Source organism: Synchiropus splendidus, chromosome 15 (genome assembly GCF_027744825.2).
Source record: "Synchiropus splendidus isolate RoL2022-P1 chromosome 15, RoL_Sspl_1.0, whole genome shotgun sequence".
Lineage (NCBI taxonomy): Eukaryota > Metazoa > Chordata > Actinopteri > Syngnathiformes > Callionymidae > Synchiropus > Synchiropus splendidus.
The window spans coordinates 6,182,691-6,200,635 of NC_071348.1; the positions used below are offsets into that span (position 1 = coordinate 6,182,691).

At 47.9% G+C, this 17,945-nt stretch overlaps 1 protein-coding gene across 1 annotated transcript in view; it reads right to left on the minus strand.

The window, feature by feature from the left end:
* The window catches only part of znf385d (zinc finger protein 385D), a 40,100-nt gene extending 38,838 nt beyond the window's left edge, over nt 1-1,262 (minus strand). Inside the window, exon 1 of the mRNA XM_053887861.1 lies at nt 1,080-1,262. Within this exon, the coding sequence (XP_053743836.1) occupies nt 1,080-1,101 (22 nt within the window). The 5' untranslated portion in view covers nt 1,102-1,262. The remainder of the gene's footprint in view (nt 1-1,079) is intronic.
* Between the last annotated feature and the right edge of the window lie 16,683 nt (nt 1,263-17,945).

Here is a 17,945-nt window from a genome sequence, read left to right on the forward strand (position 1 = left end):
TGTTTTTGTGGGTTTCACGTGGAGAATGAATCCACCCCAATTACAGGGAAGAAAAGTGTGTCATGAATGTGAGAAAGACTGGCGTGAAGACGAGGCTAAGGGCAGCCGCCACAGCGGCGGGGTCTCCTGCAGGACCGGCACTAAGGGCCGAATGAGCCCAGCAGGTTATTGTCTCCAACCGCTGGAGCTCCGAGGCTTTTAGCGCAGCTCAGACGCTGCCTCCCCTGTGAGCTCCCATTGACTCTTGGAGATGTTCCAGTTAAACAGCAGTGCTGAGTAAACTGACATGAATATTTCAAAAGCTCTGCTTTCTTTGCCGAGCTGTTTGCATCCTCTGACGCCGCTCTCTGGTGCCCAGGTCCTTCTCACATGGCGAGTCAGTCACCTTCGACTCTCTCCGGCCGACAGCTCGTTCATCTGCTCGGGAGAAAACCCTCCTCGCTCTGTTACTCAGGATCGCTTTAATCCCCTGGGACGCCGCTTCTATTGAGCCCATCAGCCTGTTCACCACCCCGGACTCCTCTTTTTCTAATTATTCCTCTGACTGTAATCCAGCCGTGAGAAGAGCACTCCACCTGGAGCCACTGGAGCATTCAGTCTTCAGCTTCCTCCAGTCAGCCGTGAGAGCAAGTGGACAGCGTTGGGGTCTTGATCCTCCACGTGCCACGGCACTCAGACGCTGCGCCGCTTGAGCCGACGCGAGGGGAGAAGGATGCTCGACCTGGATTCGGCCTCTGAGTCATCCTGGACGTGAGGCTTCCGAAGCAGGGAGAGGTGAGAGAGGGGGGCTCCCCAGGACTGACCGTTTGGATGGGAAGAGAACTGAGATGGAGGAGCCCCTGGAAAGGCACACTCATCACGAGTCCCTAAGTGGCTCCAGATATACAAAGTTTATCGATCATTCATGTCCAACTGAACCGTGTTTATGTTTGTAGGTGACCCCCGAAGAAGTCCCAGGAGAGGCAGGAGACCCACCACCGACCCGGTCCACCTGCCTGTCCTCTCCAGTCCTGTGGCTGTGAGACCCTGCGATAGTGGGCTCTGCCCTCATGCATCAGCGACGGCGGCGGCTCACTCACCGAAGAACATGCTGCTCTCCATGTCGGCTCAGGCTCAGGCTGTGTTCCCTCTCTGGAGGTGCCAGTGTGGCTCCCTGCTCACGCCTCATACGCTCCTCAGGCTGTGTGCTCCGTCCAGCTGCAGCGTCACTGGCCCGTCTGCCGAGGGTGAACCTCCCGATTCTCTCCCTCTCTTTCTCTCTCTCTCTCTCAGCCTCGCTCCTCGTCACCTTCCCCTCCTCTTTCCCTCCTCCTCCTCCTGTCCCTCCCCCTCCTCCTCTGTGCCCGTACTGTCGATCTACATTTTCCAGCAGCATCCCTCTCTCTCTCTCTCTCTCTCTCTCTATCTCTCCCACTATAGGAATAAAATCTCATCTTTGTTTCATGTGTCATCCCCACCTCTCTCCCCCCTTCCCTGCCGCCGCCTCTCCTCTGTTTGATCTTATTCCCCTCTTTCTGCTTCCTACTCGTCCTTATCTCCCTCACACCTCATTCATACCTCTGTAAATATCTCTGTACTTTCTGACCACTTTTTTTTATCTCCACACTTTGCCACCTGACTCATGTTTGTGCATGCAGAAGCAAGAATTTGGGAGGTTTCCGGAGTCTGCGATTCGCTCGACCATTCTCTTCTCCAACAGAAAAAAAATGGATTTGTTATGAAGCTTAATATGCGTGGTGTCCACAAGAGGGCGCCAACTCAGTTCTGAGTCATGTGTAAAACCACCGACTCAAATGAGTCAACAGGAAGTGCTTCAAACTCATGATCATCAACAGGAAACGTCGACTGAATTCTAAATGAGTCACAGCCTCTTGACAGGAAGCAAACCGTTCATTCAGTGAGCCGCAAGCCGCAAGTCACTGAACAGGACCTTTTCGGATTCATTTCATCACTAAAATGACTTTCCTTGTACGTGGTTCCGATATCTCCCTGGTTTCCTCCCGAGAGTCAAACAACAGTTGTCAGATGGTCACATGGTGCGACTGTGTCAGGGTTGCACTGCACTGTGACGGAGCGAGTCCATCCTCTCTCCACCCTGAAGTATCAGCTTAACAAGATGGATGGAGGCTGAAAACCTCTGGCTGAGTCATTCCTCATTATAGACGCGAGTCACTTGCATCGGTAACAGACACGAAACACGTTAGCACATGCACGAATGCTCTTGCTCCTTAAAGGAAAACCTCCGATGGGAGAAGCGATTTGTCGGTACCAGAGTGAGCTTGAGTCACTGGTGGATGACTCATACAGACTCAAATCTGTTCATGGGTTGAGGACCGTGACGGGAAGGATGGTGGGAGAGTCGCTGGGCCTGTGGGAGGTTCAGCAGCTGACCGTGATGTGGCTTTGTAGTGCAGCGCATGGTTAGCATGTTGAACGTGGTGCCGTCATCTGGGGGCACATGATATGCTACCAACGGAGAAGCGTCGGATTCAAGTCAGCGCCATCAACATGGCCCCTCTCGTCGAGTATGAAGTGTTCGTTAACTCACATTAAGCGCAGCGGCAGTTACGCAACCGTCTCGGCTCTGACTCTCACTAATCCCGGGAGTTGGAGATTAGCCTCTGAAATGAAGCACCAGACTTGTTCCCACGAGCAACGCTTCAGCACAAGTGAAAACGACTTCAAAAACACACATCAAGTGTTTATCAAGAGCACTTGTGGATGGAGGCTCGGTGCGGCCGCCGCTGGGAGAGCGCTGGAGCGCGGCACATGCTAGAGGCAGAGGAGGATCCTTAAAGGCTTCAGTCTCATCTTTCCTGGTGATGGATTAGATCTGAGCTGTGACTTACCAGACACCCAAGGACGGCTATCATCCCGACTTCAGAGCACTGAGGAAGTGCCGGGAAAGGTGAGCCTTCAAGGATGCCACTGATCTTCTCAGGCATCAAGTCCTTCAACTTGCATGAGGCTAACAAGACTTGACATGCACTCCTGCGCTGAGCAGGGCCGGCACTAGAAATCCGGGCCCCGAGGAAAGATGGACAGCAGGGTTGTGGCTCCGTAGCTTCTCCTTAGCGCCACCTGGCCCTTCTCTGCGACAGGGTCCTCCTGATCTGAGTCAGTGGAAAGACTCCTCAACTCTCACTATAGTTTCCAAGGTTGGTGCACATTACTGTACCAGCAAACACCAATTACGACTCCAGAACGAAAGCCTTTTGTGTGGCAGATGAAAGCCGAAACTGGCAGGCAGTGGAACAAAAGCGGCAACCTGGCAGGCGCATGAACTCCAGCAGATGTCATACACCCGAAAAATGACTGGGAACGGAGCGCGGGGTTTTGCCGAGCGCTGCTTCCCTCTGCAGTGTGTTTTGGGCAGCGAGGATCCGCATTGTTGTTTTCCTTTCACTTTCTGACGGCATCAGTCAAAACCACGCTGCGCTCTTTTGCATTTCAGCTGCCAGTTCGAGTCGCGCCAACATGACTCCAGAGGAGTCAGAGCTGCAGTTGTATTCAGGCTTCAGTCGTGTTGTGAAACCCAGACACAAATGCGGCTGTGCTGTTCTGCATGCACTTGTTTGGAGATCATTGTTTACGTCAGTGTCACGCAAAAGCCCAGTTGTGGTAAACAAGTTGAGCTGAGGACCAGCGTGTCATGAAAACCCCATGCAGCTTGAGCATCCCTGTTTGTGATGGAAATGTGGATCCCAGGAGTCGGTGCCCGAGCCAGACTGAGCAGGACCATTATCTGGGTCAGGCTCGGAGTGCGTTAGGATGTTTGTAAGGATGATCTCCCAATGTTCACATCCAAAAAAACCACACATTTGAATAGAAAAATATTGAATTTACTTCTGCAAAAAAGAAAGCAATAATAATAAAATTATATGTTTTTTTATTTTACTGTATGTATGATGATGACAAATTAAAATCACTAAAATGTAATTTTAAAAAATGTGAATCATGATCATTTAAAAAATACATAAATAAGCATTGAAAAAACAGGCAATGGAATATTGAAAAGAAAAAGAAAGAAGGAAATAGCAAAACCGCCATGAAGTATTTTTATCTGAGAGAAAATAAAACCAAAACATTGTTATAGAAATTAAAATAACTCTTATTCCCTATAAAAAATGTAATATGAAAAGCTACAATTAAAGAGAAAAAAATTTGTCAAGACAAATAAACAAACAAATAAATAAAAAAAAACAAATAAAAAACTAAGAACAATAATAATCAGAGCCTACATGACCATGAAAAGCTCATCACTGACAGAAAAGAGGGAGGAAAAACAGAAACGGACATGAAGAAAAAGAATCTCAATTCTCACTCTGGCTGGGGAACCAGTAACTCATTTAGCAGTGACGTGCTGCCTCCTAAGAGCCTCTGAGTGCTCCGATTGATTCTGCTTCTCGCTGCCTCCAGTTTGTCAGTCCAGGTTTTGACTGCTGATGAAACACTTTTCCTACATAGTCACACACACAAACAGCCAGATGCCACTGCGCTCGCTGGCGTCTGAGCCGTCCTGCCTCGCTCTTCCAGTCGCAATTGTTCTTTTCCCTCTCATGTAGTCAGGCTACACAGGCTGATACCAGGCTGCCGCCACGACACACACACACACACACACACACACACAAACCCTAGAAAGAAACCCAGCACTGAAAACAACAGCACTTCAATCATGAAATATGGAGAGAAAGTGACGTAAAGTGAATAAATCCGCACAACTCAACAGAGTCCGCTGCCCTTCCATTCGACTCTGTGAGAAAGCAAGAATTCCTTCTGTCACATTGGCACCTGCACTTGTGGCTCCACCCACTATCCTCAGGACTGGTCTTCAGGAGCTGTTGCTCCAACAACCTGCAGGACCCGGGTCCAGCCTCTGTACCAGGGGCACCTGCTGGATCAGGGTCCAGGCTCTGCTGCTCGACTTTCCTCTTTCTTCCTCCAAGAAGGAGCCTAATGGTTTCAGCTTTAGGAAGAATTACCACCTCCTGCTAGCTTCGCGATGGCTACGCTCCAATTGTCCCAAATGGACCAGTCGCTTACACATCCGTTTACCTGTAGCTTCCTCCATTGATGCCTCTTTCAGCATCATCTGCTGATTCTCTTGGAAAGAAACGTGGTGTTGCTGATCACGTGGCAGTCCTCACCTCCTCACCGAGACGGGGTCTCATGGCCACCCCTGGACTTCATGGACCTGGTGGCAGCTTGGGGTTACTGTTTGCCCAAAGGCTCCTTCAAAGCAACCTTCAAAGTTGAAACTCTAAATGCCCCTTGACTCCTGGCAGTTTTCTCTTTCATCAGAAGGACGGATGTCACTTGAGGTTTTCTTCTCGTTTGAGTGGGTTGGTGTTGCGAACCAACGTTTGCAGGCGTTCTACAGAGTTGCTGCCCTTCATCAATGTCCCTCCCCAGAAGCTGGGCTGAAGCTAGACCAGGGTCGAAAGCATCTGCGGTGCGTCGAGGGGATACACCTTGATTTCAACGTTGCCATTGACGGTGCGCTATGGGCCTTAGAAGGGAATCGCAAACCAGAAGTAGTCCAACCCATTTCATGGCCTCGCCTCATTCTCACCAACACCTGGTGACTTGGTGCCCATGCTGCCGGTCACAGCGTGGTGTTGATGTTTCAGAGAAGCATGCAAGCATTCACTTTGCTTTTCATCGACCGACTCAGTTACTTTCTTGTTGGAAGCACCGAAGTCTATTCTTTGGTTTCCTGGCTGACTCCCATAGATGGGCCAAGGAAGGGGGTGATAGAGCAGCAGAGCGCTGCCTTCATTCCTGCCTCTCCAAAAGTCAGATCAGGGACTAGTCACAACATGCAGCAGGGAGAGGGGTCTCTGAGGGCTTTCTGACTGGAGGGATCTTGTCTCCCGGGGAGTTGGGTAGACGGTCGGCCTTTGACTTTGTCTTCCCACTGGTCTTGTCGACACCCCTCTTGTTCTGACGGCCTGCCTTTTGTAGTTAAGGTTCCTGATCTCAAAGCAGAGACTAGCCACAGCGTGTTCGCGACACGCGTCATTACCGTGCGTCCGCCATCGAGGCACTCGCACAAACACGGGGCTCATTTGTGAGAAAATCCCTCCAGCATGAGCCAGCTGGATGTGAGGAGTGAGCCTCTCACATTTCGAGAGTTCCGGAAGCGCCAGACTGACAGTTTCGTTTCTCCCTTGACATGATGAGTTGGACTTGCGAAGTCACGGTGGATTACAGAACATCTGGGATTCTGTCTCGACGTTGGAAGCACCGGGGCGAGTCGTTCTTCCCACCTCCTCGTCAAGCAGGTTGTTATTTTAGGGTTCAATTCACACGAATGCAAACTTGTCACATCAGCGCAAGTCCACACTCGAGAGTCGCGGGCTGGACGCCGCGCACGGAGCACCTGCAGCCGCACGAGGATCCACCGCGGAACATCTGCTGTTGTTATCGTCTAAGTGATTCGACAAACATTTTAAAAGACTTCTCTAGCTAAACAGTGCTTGACTCAGGCAGAAACAAACAATAACGGTTCGAATTAAAGCGAGGAACCTGCACGAGGGGCAAACGCTGACTCACGTTCAAGTTTTCCAGAGTTTCTCTTTGAACATGGAGGCATGTGTTGCTCCGTTTTCGTCCTTTTCTTGTTTGTTTTTGGGTTTACTCTCGGGAACAAATGCTTCAGCTGCAGCCAACTAACGTCACAGCACCCAAAACATTTGATCTGAGAGGCGGAACAACCTCAAAATACCGAACAACTCAATGGCTGAAAGCTATTTTAAATACCTTGAAAATGTGCTTGGGGAAAACAATTGAATGAGTCATAATAAAAACGCTCTCAAGGACCATAATGGAAAAACATGTTGAGAAAAAAAGTTGCTTGCAATTAATAGTCAAAACAACCGAGGACAAATGACAAGAAATGTTTAGAAAAATAGAGAAAAACAAAAGAAAAGAAATAGTACAATACAATAAAGAAAAGTGAATCAATATCAATTATATCATTTATATACAGTATATATTTTTTTAAATACCACAAAAAATTAAAAACATTTTTTATCTTAAACCGGTATAAAAAAAGAAAACTTAATGTTAGAAAAATGTTAATTTTTTTAATATAACAAAAACTACTTAGGTAACACATAAACTAAATAAATACATAACAAAACAATGATATATACTTTAAAAACGACTGGAAATGGAAGGATGTTCATTTCAAAAAAGAACAGCAAGAATCTAGTGTCAACTTTTGGATTTGTTGCTCCAAGTCCAGAGCATGAAATGGAAACATGAGTCATGTGATCGATTGTGACTTAACAGTGTTTGTGCTCCACTGAGTCATATTTGTGTTGAGGTCTGTCAAGCTAACAAGACGCACGTGTCCGCGCTTGCACATGTTCGGCGTCCAGCTTCCGTACAGCTGCGTCGTGTTTGCTTAGTGTTGATAGCCGACAAAACAAACACGCGGCTCCTCGAGCACCGCGCGAGCCTCCGCTAGTGTGTGTGTTGCTGCTCTCACCTTCGCCTGAGTCGCGGCTCAGACAGAGTCTGATTGGTCCACTGTAAGGCTGCGTCTGAAGGTCAGATGGAATTGACCGACCGGAGTCGACTGCAAATGAGACGCGGGTTTTGATTGAAATGTTGCATGGACACACACACACACACACACACACACCAGACCAGACCAGGCTGTGGGTGCAGCTGCTGCCAGTTTCACTAACAAGAAATAAAATCCACATTTAGCAGTCGATAGTTGAAACTGATTACAAGTCAGTTTTGATTCGGTCGCACATCTGAAGCCACAAATTTGTTTATGCTTGTGTTGTTTCACTGTCAAATTTACAAATCAAACTCAATAATCTGCCCTTTTTAAGACAGATGTTAGTTTTTGCATTTCACAACTAATGTTTTGCACAAATCTCCAGTCTGAAGCAAATGATCTTGAATCCCAACCCGACTTCAACGCCCTAAAAATGTCTTCATTTAGCATTTTCTTAGAATATATTTTAAACATCCACTCACATTCCAAACATAGCCATAAAGTATTCAGTCAAACTGAATATTATGTCTGATAAATCAAAGGGTTGCTGAAGATGATCATGATATGTCAACCACGTGAATCAATATGAATCACCTTCTGTCCTGCAGGAACAAAAAGAAAGATATTTTTTAACAAAGGGGTCCAAAATGTCCCTAGAAAAATTGAAATAAAATTTAATTAAAATAAATACTTTTTTTCATATTTTTTTATTCACTCATTTTGTCCCTTTTCCAAAAGTAAGTGTGTCATGTCTGTGTGTTGGTCCCTGAAAGTCATTCTCGGCGGTGACCCCTCTCGTGGACACCACCATCACAACAGTCATAAAACTCATTAACAACCAGACAGATAATGTTGTGCTCCATTTATGCTTCGGTTCTCACAGTCTTGGGGTTCGTCTACTGCTGACTCATGTATGGCGGAGACTCATTTCTGTGACTCACAGGTTAATGTAGAAGTGAGTCTGATGTTCCTCTGTGCTTGTTTAGAATTTGATTCGTGACTCTTGGATTTAGGTGAATGGATTTCAAATTGCTATCGCCCCCTTCAGTTGACAGCGGGTTCAGCACAGCTTCCTCTCATGAATCCTCCTGGTCCTCTCTGAGGCCATTATTGCTGTAAATATGTTGATTTTCCATCTCTCCCTCCGTGGCCGTCCCTCCATGCTGTCGTCTTCCCGGATGTGTTTTTTAACCTTGGCGTGCAGGTGTTGGCGGCAGAGTGGCGCCGCATTATTTGTCAGCGTAAACAGTGGTTAAGCAGCGCCGGCAGGCCTCCGGTGGCAAGGCTCCGGCGGAGGCCGGGACACTTCATTAATCTTGCTGTCACTTCCGTGACGCTCTTCATTAGTTACAGAGATATCTGATCAACGGCCCCACTTCACTCCGGCAGCCGGCGGCCGGCGGCGGCTGTGTGAGAGGACTCGGGAAAATTGAATAAAAAAGACTCCCGGGAGGAATTCTGGATGTTTCGGCTCGGAACAAATCAACCTCAGGTAGGAGGGGGGGTCAGGAAGACCAGAGCCTCGAGCTCTCGTGGGCTCAATTGGACTGCACAGCCTGAGGCGAGGGAATAGCTGAGGTCAAGTCGCGGGGGCAGCAGCCAGAGCAAAGAGGCCTGACAATGAAGAAACGTAAATAAGAAGGGAAACATCAATGAAGTATTGCGCATGAAAGAAGAAGGGGGAAAGTAAAAAGCTTGGGTGTCGATGCTCCGAAAAAGTAAAAGTGGCAGCAGAGCAGGGAGACAGCGACATCTCATGGCGACTCCTGACAGGTTCAGGAAGCTCCTGATCATTTTACCTCCCTATGTTAAACTGATGGGAACCTGTCCACATTAATCTGGTGCTAGCAAACAGTTCACTGAGTGTTAGCGGTTTTGCTGTTAGCTGTTAGCTGCAGCTAATAGCTTTTAGCTTGCAAAAATGACTTAAACACGTCTTCTTCTTTTAAAGACGCAGAGAGAAATCAACCCACAACAACCAACTTGACAACGGCTGTTTGAAAAATAACAAACCACAATCAAAAAAATGCCATTACCGTTAATGAAAAAAAGAGGGAAAATAGTCTTAACAGCTACTTGCTGATGGAAAAACGTCACCAGTATAGAAAGGTTATGGAAAGATTCATGATGTATAAACATAAATGTGTCACAGGTGAGAAACAACAGCAGTATCCATGAGCAGCAAACTGAGTCAGAAGTCTGAATGTTAATAAAATGGTTTTGTTGAACCTTTAGCATTGATTTTCCAGTCCACCTGGAGAGTGTAGAAGTGAGTGGATGATCTCAGAGTTGTGTCCGCGGCGGCTTGTGCGATCCCTCCTCATCCCTCCCACCGAGCTCTCTGGGAGTGATTCTGGTTTCCCACCATTTCCTCTCCATGTGGTTTCCATCAGCTGGAGCAGTCGGGAGATAACTGCTCCTACCTGCAGGCGAGAACGCCGCTCCCAGTCGCCGCCATGGTTTTCGTTCCGCAACTTGATATATTGAGAACCAAACAAATATTCCAGAGAATAATAAACTGGCACGCGAGAGAAGAGCGTAACAGATTCCAGATCAGCTGCCGAGTCATTCACGAGGACGGACGCTAATGTTTCAGCTGGTACCAATAAAGCGCGACTCGGAACCACAACAGTCGCTCTGGGGCCCTCCGACCACAAGAGGAGAGTCGCTGGGAAGAAGTGTCGGAGAACAGCTGATGTCATTGTCTCCTCCAGCCACTTCGGGAATCTTCTCTCTCCACTGAGTCGTCCCGCATCAACGTCAGCTTCACTCCACATAAATACAGGCTCCTGGATCACTGAGAGACTCGTACGTCTCCGCCATGACATCAGATCTGAGGAAGGTCAAAGCTGCTACCGCTGACAACTGGCAGCTCCGACCTCCATGTAGATGTTGCTCGAAAGACTTGTTTTAAGAGTATTGTAAATCGAGTTGCAAACGCGGAAGTTATTAGTAGTAGTGTTAGTGACAGTAACATTTCAAGTTGCAGCAGTACTATTCGAGGTTGTAGCTGTTCAAATTAGTGCAGTACTGGCAGCAAATGAAGTCGACTGATATTCATGCTAAAACAGGTAGCAATTGTAGTATTTGCATAAGCAGTATATGTAAAAGCACTAGAGGATGAATGAGTACAGTAGTGGTGGTCGAAGTAGTAGCATTACAGTAGTAGTACTGTATAGTTAGTAGTTGTAGCAGGAGTTGCAGTGGCAGTTCTGTGGCATTGGTGCTAGGTACTCGCTGTATTGACTCATTGAAATGACTCAAGCCAACTCTCTCAGCTCGGATGAATAGCGGCATCTGGCGTTAGCGGCGCGAGCTGCACCCCATGGCGTCGGCACCAAACAAGTCGTCTCAATAACAGTGGGCTTCACAGCAGAGCCGCAGCTCAGTTCAGCTGCTCCGCTCGAGTCAGATCGAAAATGAAATGTAATCAGCCTGAAAATGCTGCAGCTGCACACTCAGCAGCTCCGGCCCAAACTGTTGGTCCGTCTCCCTCAGTGCTGTGTTCCCCCCTCGCCTCAGAGTCTCGGGATCAAAGCGTCCTCGCAGCACTTTCTCCCACCATCGCTGATCCTCGCAGGGAGGTAATTGAAAGCAGAGAGTTACCAGCCCGCTGGACGCTGGGATTGTTCCAGGCCTTGCTCTTCGCAGGACGTTCAACAAGCTGCAGACTTCAACGCTGTTTGATCCTGCGCCCACATAATCCATTCGAGAGTCGGGCTGTTGTCACTCTCATCTGGAGCTCTGCGGCATGGACTTGCAGCTACAAACCAAGACTCAGTACGGACACGCCGAACTGAATCTTAAACGTAGACGTATTTTGAGTCTCAAAACGAGTTGTGAATCTTTTGATTCAAGCAATCTAATTGTAAAAAAAAGCAGGTTTTATGACTGAGGGTTAAACCGCGGTAAAATCGGAGCGACTCGGGTCCACTTTGTACCGCAGTAAGAGTCACTCACAGAAGCTCGCTCTGTTGGGTGTAAGTCATATCAGTCTTTGATATCAGAGCTACTTCCTCCCGACTCTGGTTTGTTACATTCAAGAGTGCAAACTGGTGAGTCAAGCTCGTCCACTGAGTCATACGAGTGACTCAACAATCATCTCTACTTGACTTCCTCTTTCATGTCAGGCTCAACCCAGCTAACACAGTGAGCAGGTTGGCTTCACTGTACCCTTCAGTCATAGGGACTCACGAGTCCTCATCACTTCCTCTCAGTCACAGCTACTCCTTTTTCTATTTCCTCCACGTGGAAAACTCCATGCTCCGGCAGCAAAACCAATTCCAAGTTCACTGCTCCGCTGCCGAGAGCCTTCTGCACAGCCACTTCCTCTTGTTTCTCTTTAATCTCCCTCGTCCCTCTTTTCTTTTATCAGTCTCTACAGCGTGAAAACGACCGGAGCGGCTATTGATCTCTGGAGGGAGAGAAAATTGCGGCAGAGGAGTGAACACAAATGGGTGTCAAAAGCTCATCACTCTGCTAAAGGACGAGCTGGTCGGGGATAAATGTTTACCAGCTCCGTCGACAGATTAGCTCCGGCTCAGACAAAAGAGGCATCAAAGTTTGGGATTAATAGAAGGGGACGCCGGCGAGAGCGAGGCCAGGTCGATGGAGGCGCGTCACGCTGAGGAGTTGGGCCGTGTTCCTTCCGAATATGACAAGATAAGGAACTCACCGTTTGAATGAATGAAATGAGTGGTTGAGAGGAGAGAAGCTTTGTGACTCACTGCAGAACCTCTCCAGAGTCTTCAGCGATGGAAGACAACAGCCGTGCCGAGTCAATTTCTGTGTCTCCACGGCTGCTCGCCGAGCGTCCGTCACTCCACCGACGACAGTTGGGTTTAATCACTCTGCACTCTCACAGCAGAAGGGCTCACCCTTGTTCTCCGCCAAACTCTACGTCAGGGTTTGGGTCTGATAGGATGCTGATGTGCTCCGGCCTCCGCGAGGCCTTGTCAGAGGGGCGGCACGTCGAAACACCAGCTTTTAGGAGGCAGTAAAGGCTTATTTGCACGTCGACAAGCAGTCACGTCCTAGCTAATGTACATGGAGGATTTAAGAGAGACTTGAAGGCAAGATTTAACCCCGAGCCAAAAAGGTCAGTGCCTTTGAAAACATGACTCTCATATGCTCAAATTCACTATGAATTAAGTACGGAAGAGGATTAGGAAGAAAAAAACTGGCAGACTTCTCACTTTAAAGTCAGAATTCTGCCATTTTTTTTCTTCACTTCCCCTAATCCTCTTCCGTAACTATGACACAGATTATTTAAAATATTTTTCAACTCAGCTAATGATATATTTGTCTCTTTTTGTTTGGCATTTCTCAATGTATTCATATTAAAATGTGTTTATTATTTTAAAAAATCAATATTTCTACTTTTAATCTTCCGCTATGTTGACTATGGATATTTATTTCCTTAATATTGGCATTAATACTTTTTAAAAAATCCACCAAGATTAGCTGAAATGCGTTTATGTTTCTCCCAGCTGCAGACTCAGGAGCAGCGAAGCTGTCTGCGCATAAGAAGCATTTTTTTCAGTCGATCCAACATTTTCTTGGCGTCTGAACACAGAAGAGCTTTGTGGACCGTGCGACAACGTTTGCAGGATTTTCCAGCATGGCTGGATTAGCTGAGCGAGGGAAGCGCCGAGTCAGTGCAGGGAGTCAGCGCTTGTGATTGAGGCCGCTCTGCGTGGAGATAAATAGAAATGATGCGTGACGTTCGCGAGTCCGTCGCTTTGTTCATTTTCTGCTCGGAGCGATGATTTGTTTTTATTCCCGTCGGCGGGAGTCAAAAACGGGAGTTGCTAACAGCTGCGCTGATGGCTACAGTGAAAATAGAGTTCGAAACATGGGGGACATATTGGAATCCTGCAGCAACTGAACGAAACAACGAGTTTAAAGTATTCAGCTACCAAAAGTAGCTAATACTATCACTCCAGGAATGCCACCGATAAAGTGGTTCCCTGAAGGCCTGTTTATGCTCAACATTATGTACAGATCCAGCTCATATCCAGCTCTGTCTTCATTTCCTCCGTATTTCCGCACGTTTCCACAAGGCTTACGGATATGAGCTAAAGGAAGCAGTACCACCGGAAACCATGGGGGGCAGTGTTGCTGTGACTACCGGATACGTAGATCTAATGAGACACGAAGAAGACATAACAATGGTGGAAATTCTCCTCCAGCCGTGATATATTGAACAACGTCACCAACCACCGTGCCTCCATTTTGTTTTTTGTGCAAAAGGTACATGATCAATACTTCGTCCACGGTCGCCATGTTGGTTTTGGAGTTTGTTGTTGTCGTCATAAATTTTTGATGGGACTGTCTGGTGCTTAAGGTGTGAATGAAATATTTAAAAAAACATGTTTTGGCTCCAACTCAGTTGATCAGAGGGACAGCACATGTGCTCAGGTGTTTAGAAGACAAAGTCAGAGAGGATAGATGGAGATGGTTTGGACATGTACAGAGGAGAGAGAGAGCCAGTACGTTGGTAGGAAGATGTTGCGGTTGGAACTGCCAGGCAGAAGGTGGAGAGGAAGGCCAAAGAGGAGATTGATGGAGGTGGTGAAGGAGGACATGAGGTTTGTAGGTTTGAGAGAAGAGGAAGCAGAGGACAGGGTGAGATGGAGGAAGGTGATCCTCTGAAGGGAGAAGCCCAAAGAGAAAGAAGAAGACGTTTTGGCTCCAATTTGCAGAGGTCTTTGAAGGCAGCATGAAGGTTGCACTCGACTACAGCTGTGAAAAAAGTTTGGAGTGAAGGGCTAACAAGACGTGTCGCACGTTCCAGTCCCAGATCAGAACAAGTCAGTGTCCCTGATGGAAGGGTCATGCACGGGCGGCTCCACGCGTGCAGCCACTCGTACATTCCATCACCCTCCACGCGACCTCGCTCGTAAATTTAGCCAAACACATGATTCAATAGAAGCCCTGCAGGTTATTTACCAGCGGCACCATCATCCCCCCTCATCATGCCGTGGAATAATGCGGCACGTGTCACGGGATGACGCCCGCAGCGCCATAAATCCTCCCACCGCTCCTGGATAAATGGAAGCTTCTCCTCCAACCCCGTCACCTGAACCAGCGCTCAAGGTTAACTCTGCCTCTGTTTTCCAGTGGCCTGGAGGAAGTTCATCAAACAACGTCGGCCATGACAGGAGCAGGAAGAAAGTGCCCATCAGGAGTCGCTCGGGGGGGAAATAACCTCAGTTATTGTTGAAAAACTCAAGCAATCGCCACCCAGCCCACTCTACTCTGAACATGGAAAAACAAAGTCCGCCTCATTTGCATATTTGTTCTTCACTCGCTGGTGATGCACAATATTTCGGAAACAGATTGAGGGTTTGGTTGTACAAACACAGCTGCATCGGGAGCAGAAATAATCACACTGCTTGGTTAAACCTCAACAGGCAAAATCAACAAACCAGCTCTGTTTTTTTTCCGGAAACGTAAAAGCGACAGCTGATGAATATGAAACGGGTTTTTGGGAAGTTGAACTAGTTGATGACTGAGGAAGGGAATGACACGCGCCGCGGTTTGATGTAGCATTTATACGTCCGCCGCACTGCTTGTGGAGCCAAATCAGGACAGCAGATGTTAGCCCAGCGTGTGCGTGGGTGCGTGTGTACCTGCACACACGCTTCCATCCCATGATGTTTGACAAATCAGGCTGGCTCTTGAAAAGATGTTCAGATTAATGACGGGCGTCCTGGACGCTTTAGGCCGAGATGAAAGAGTGACAAGGAAAACAGTGAAGAAGAATGAGCCGCAAGTGAAAAATGTGCCGCATGGATTCACTTTGACTGACTTGAACTGTCATGGTCATAATGTTTTGGCTTATTGTATTTGTCTGCCTGGCTCAATATTTCATTTGTGTCTTTTTTTGTGACATAAAACAAACCGTCTATATCATAACGCCAAAGACTCCAAACATTTTGACTCATTGCAGTCTGGAACTCATTTGTCTCGCGATGGAATCCGACCTCTCATATCTCACCTCTGTGGTGGAAACAAAATGTACTCACAACGTGAGTCCTCCTGTCTCACAGGCAAGTTGCTGTACCGGGGTGGAATCAGGAATGAGTGGTTTTGTTCCCACATTAGGTCATTCGTGGGGTTGGTTTCCCGAACAGTTGTCGTAGTAGCTTTCATCTGTCATCCTAATGTGTTGCCTGAGAACCAGAATCAGTTTGCCGTGGATAAGTCTGTTACAAAGACTTCACAGTTCCAGGACCAGCCTGTCCCGGGGTAGGAAAAAAGACAGTCTCAGAATAACATCATGGTTCAGCTGAACTCAATAGTTGTTCACTCCTTACTTCTGCATCAGAAACAAAAAAGACTCATTGAGTCAATCACTGTCCTTGCAGCCTAACTGCACCGTGTCATGGGGTGGAAACTGACCTCCTGCATCTCCTGAGACTTTCTTTTATTACCTCAGTGTTGTGGTAGGAAAAAAAACCTGACTCGTTCACTCCGTTTATCCTTTTGTTGTTTTTTTCCATGTGATTTTCTGGGTGGGAATAGATCCATCAGCCCGTCCTGTCGTGGTGTGGAAGGCTGGCCAACATCTTCAGTTTAATGGACTGCAGTCTGTCCCGGGGTGGATGAATAAGTGTCGGGGTGGAGCTCACCTCTCATGTTGTTGGCTTGAAGTTGTTCTAAACACCAGTTTTTGAGTTGCTCTGTCATGACTTCTGTATCTTGGTGGAAAGATTTCTTACGTCTCCTTGTCTCGATTTCTGTGCCGCATGCTGAATGCCGTCTGGCTGAAACAGACCATTTGAGTCTTCGGGTTTGTGAGTCATAACTTCTTACAATCAACATTCTGTCCCGGGGTGGAAACAGCGAAGGTTCACCAAATGATTTGGCAGGTTTCAGCGAGTAAACAAGGGCGACACAGGAATGATGAGTATCAGGAGTCCCGCACCTCAGCCTGCTCTAGTCACAAGTCAGATTTGACCTGACTCGTCAACAACTAATGGATTCACTTGCAGATTCAAGGACTCGAGTCAGTAACATGATTCATTCCTCCCATGATTTCCCGATGTCTATATACGATATTAATAGCCGAGTCCCGTAAGCTTTTTGGCTGCGAATCGGAACACATGTCGCCCGAGAACGACTCGGCAAAAACCTTTTGATGGTTCCGTGGCTTCGTTGGCGTGGGGGCGGGGCATGGAATCTAATATTGGATCAGACGTTTCTCTCTTTGTGAAGCGTTGGACTCCTCTTCTTCCCGCTGGCTGCGGCGACGCCGACGCCTGCCAAAGCCGACGCAGCACAATTCAGAAACCACACTTGACTAAACACACAAATTAACAATATCAGTTCAACTTAATGAGGTTGAAAGCAAATGAGCTGCATTAGAATTCTTTTCACGCAGCGAAGCGTGGTGTTCACCTCCACAGGCAGAAACAAGTCCAGGTCTGCACCGCGGACTCAGCCGTTCTGTCCCCACCTCAACTCCTCCGTGGAGCCGGGGCTGGTGCACGCAGGTGTGCCGGGGTGGACGCCTTATTCATCTTCTAACTTCAGGTTGCAAAACTCTTGCTCTGCGTCTATACCACGGTGGAAACTACAGGTAAAACATCCTCCTCGTGTCTCTGCCACCGTTTGTACCGTGGTGGGAGCAGATTTTATCAGTTCACCTCACCTATTCTGACTTGTGAGTGGAGACTGCTGTGTGTTCATCTTCTTTGTCTCGGGGTGGCAAAAGAACCAAAAGACCCCAGAATCTTCAGCTCATCTATTGTACTGTGGTGGGAGCAGAAATACCTCAGCTCTCCAGTGCTGTGGTGGGAACAATAAAGATGACTTCAGTCCACTGTTCAAGTCTCAAGTTGCTTCAAGGATTTTTTCCAGGTGGGATTTTGTTTTGAGGTGGAAGATCAGAAGTCTTTCACAATGTGGATGTCATCACCCCCTCAGGGGCCACAGGAATGGATAATGCTGCGCAGAGTGGGTGGGCCGGGGTATGAGGCTTAACCAAGGTGTACACTGATGTCCCACAAGGAAAGAACCAGTGGAGGCAGGTAGCTTCTTGAAGTCGCTGGTGAATAAGTGGCTGGGCATTGGGGTGGATTCTGGGTGAACACTCAAGTCCAGACAGGAGAGAGGCGTGGTGGTCTGGAGATGACCGGAACCTGAGCTTGAGCTTCCTTCTGAGTTAGAAGTGTCCACATGAAGCCGAAACTCTCTCAATGAACTGCGGCCAGCAGGGCGGTGACATCTCCCTCCGTGCTCCAGGTTATCATCCCGTGAGGTCCCTAACGTGTTCCAACATGCCACGTCAGAAAGTGACGGCAGAGAGCAGCTTCATTCATGGAAAAAACCTTCTGGGGAGAGGTAATGGAGATCAGAAGTTACTGGCGCTGTCTGCAGGTTTCAAGCTCGCCTCCTCTCTGCATCACGCAGCAGACGCTCC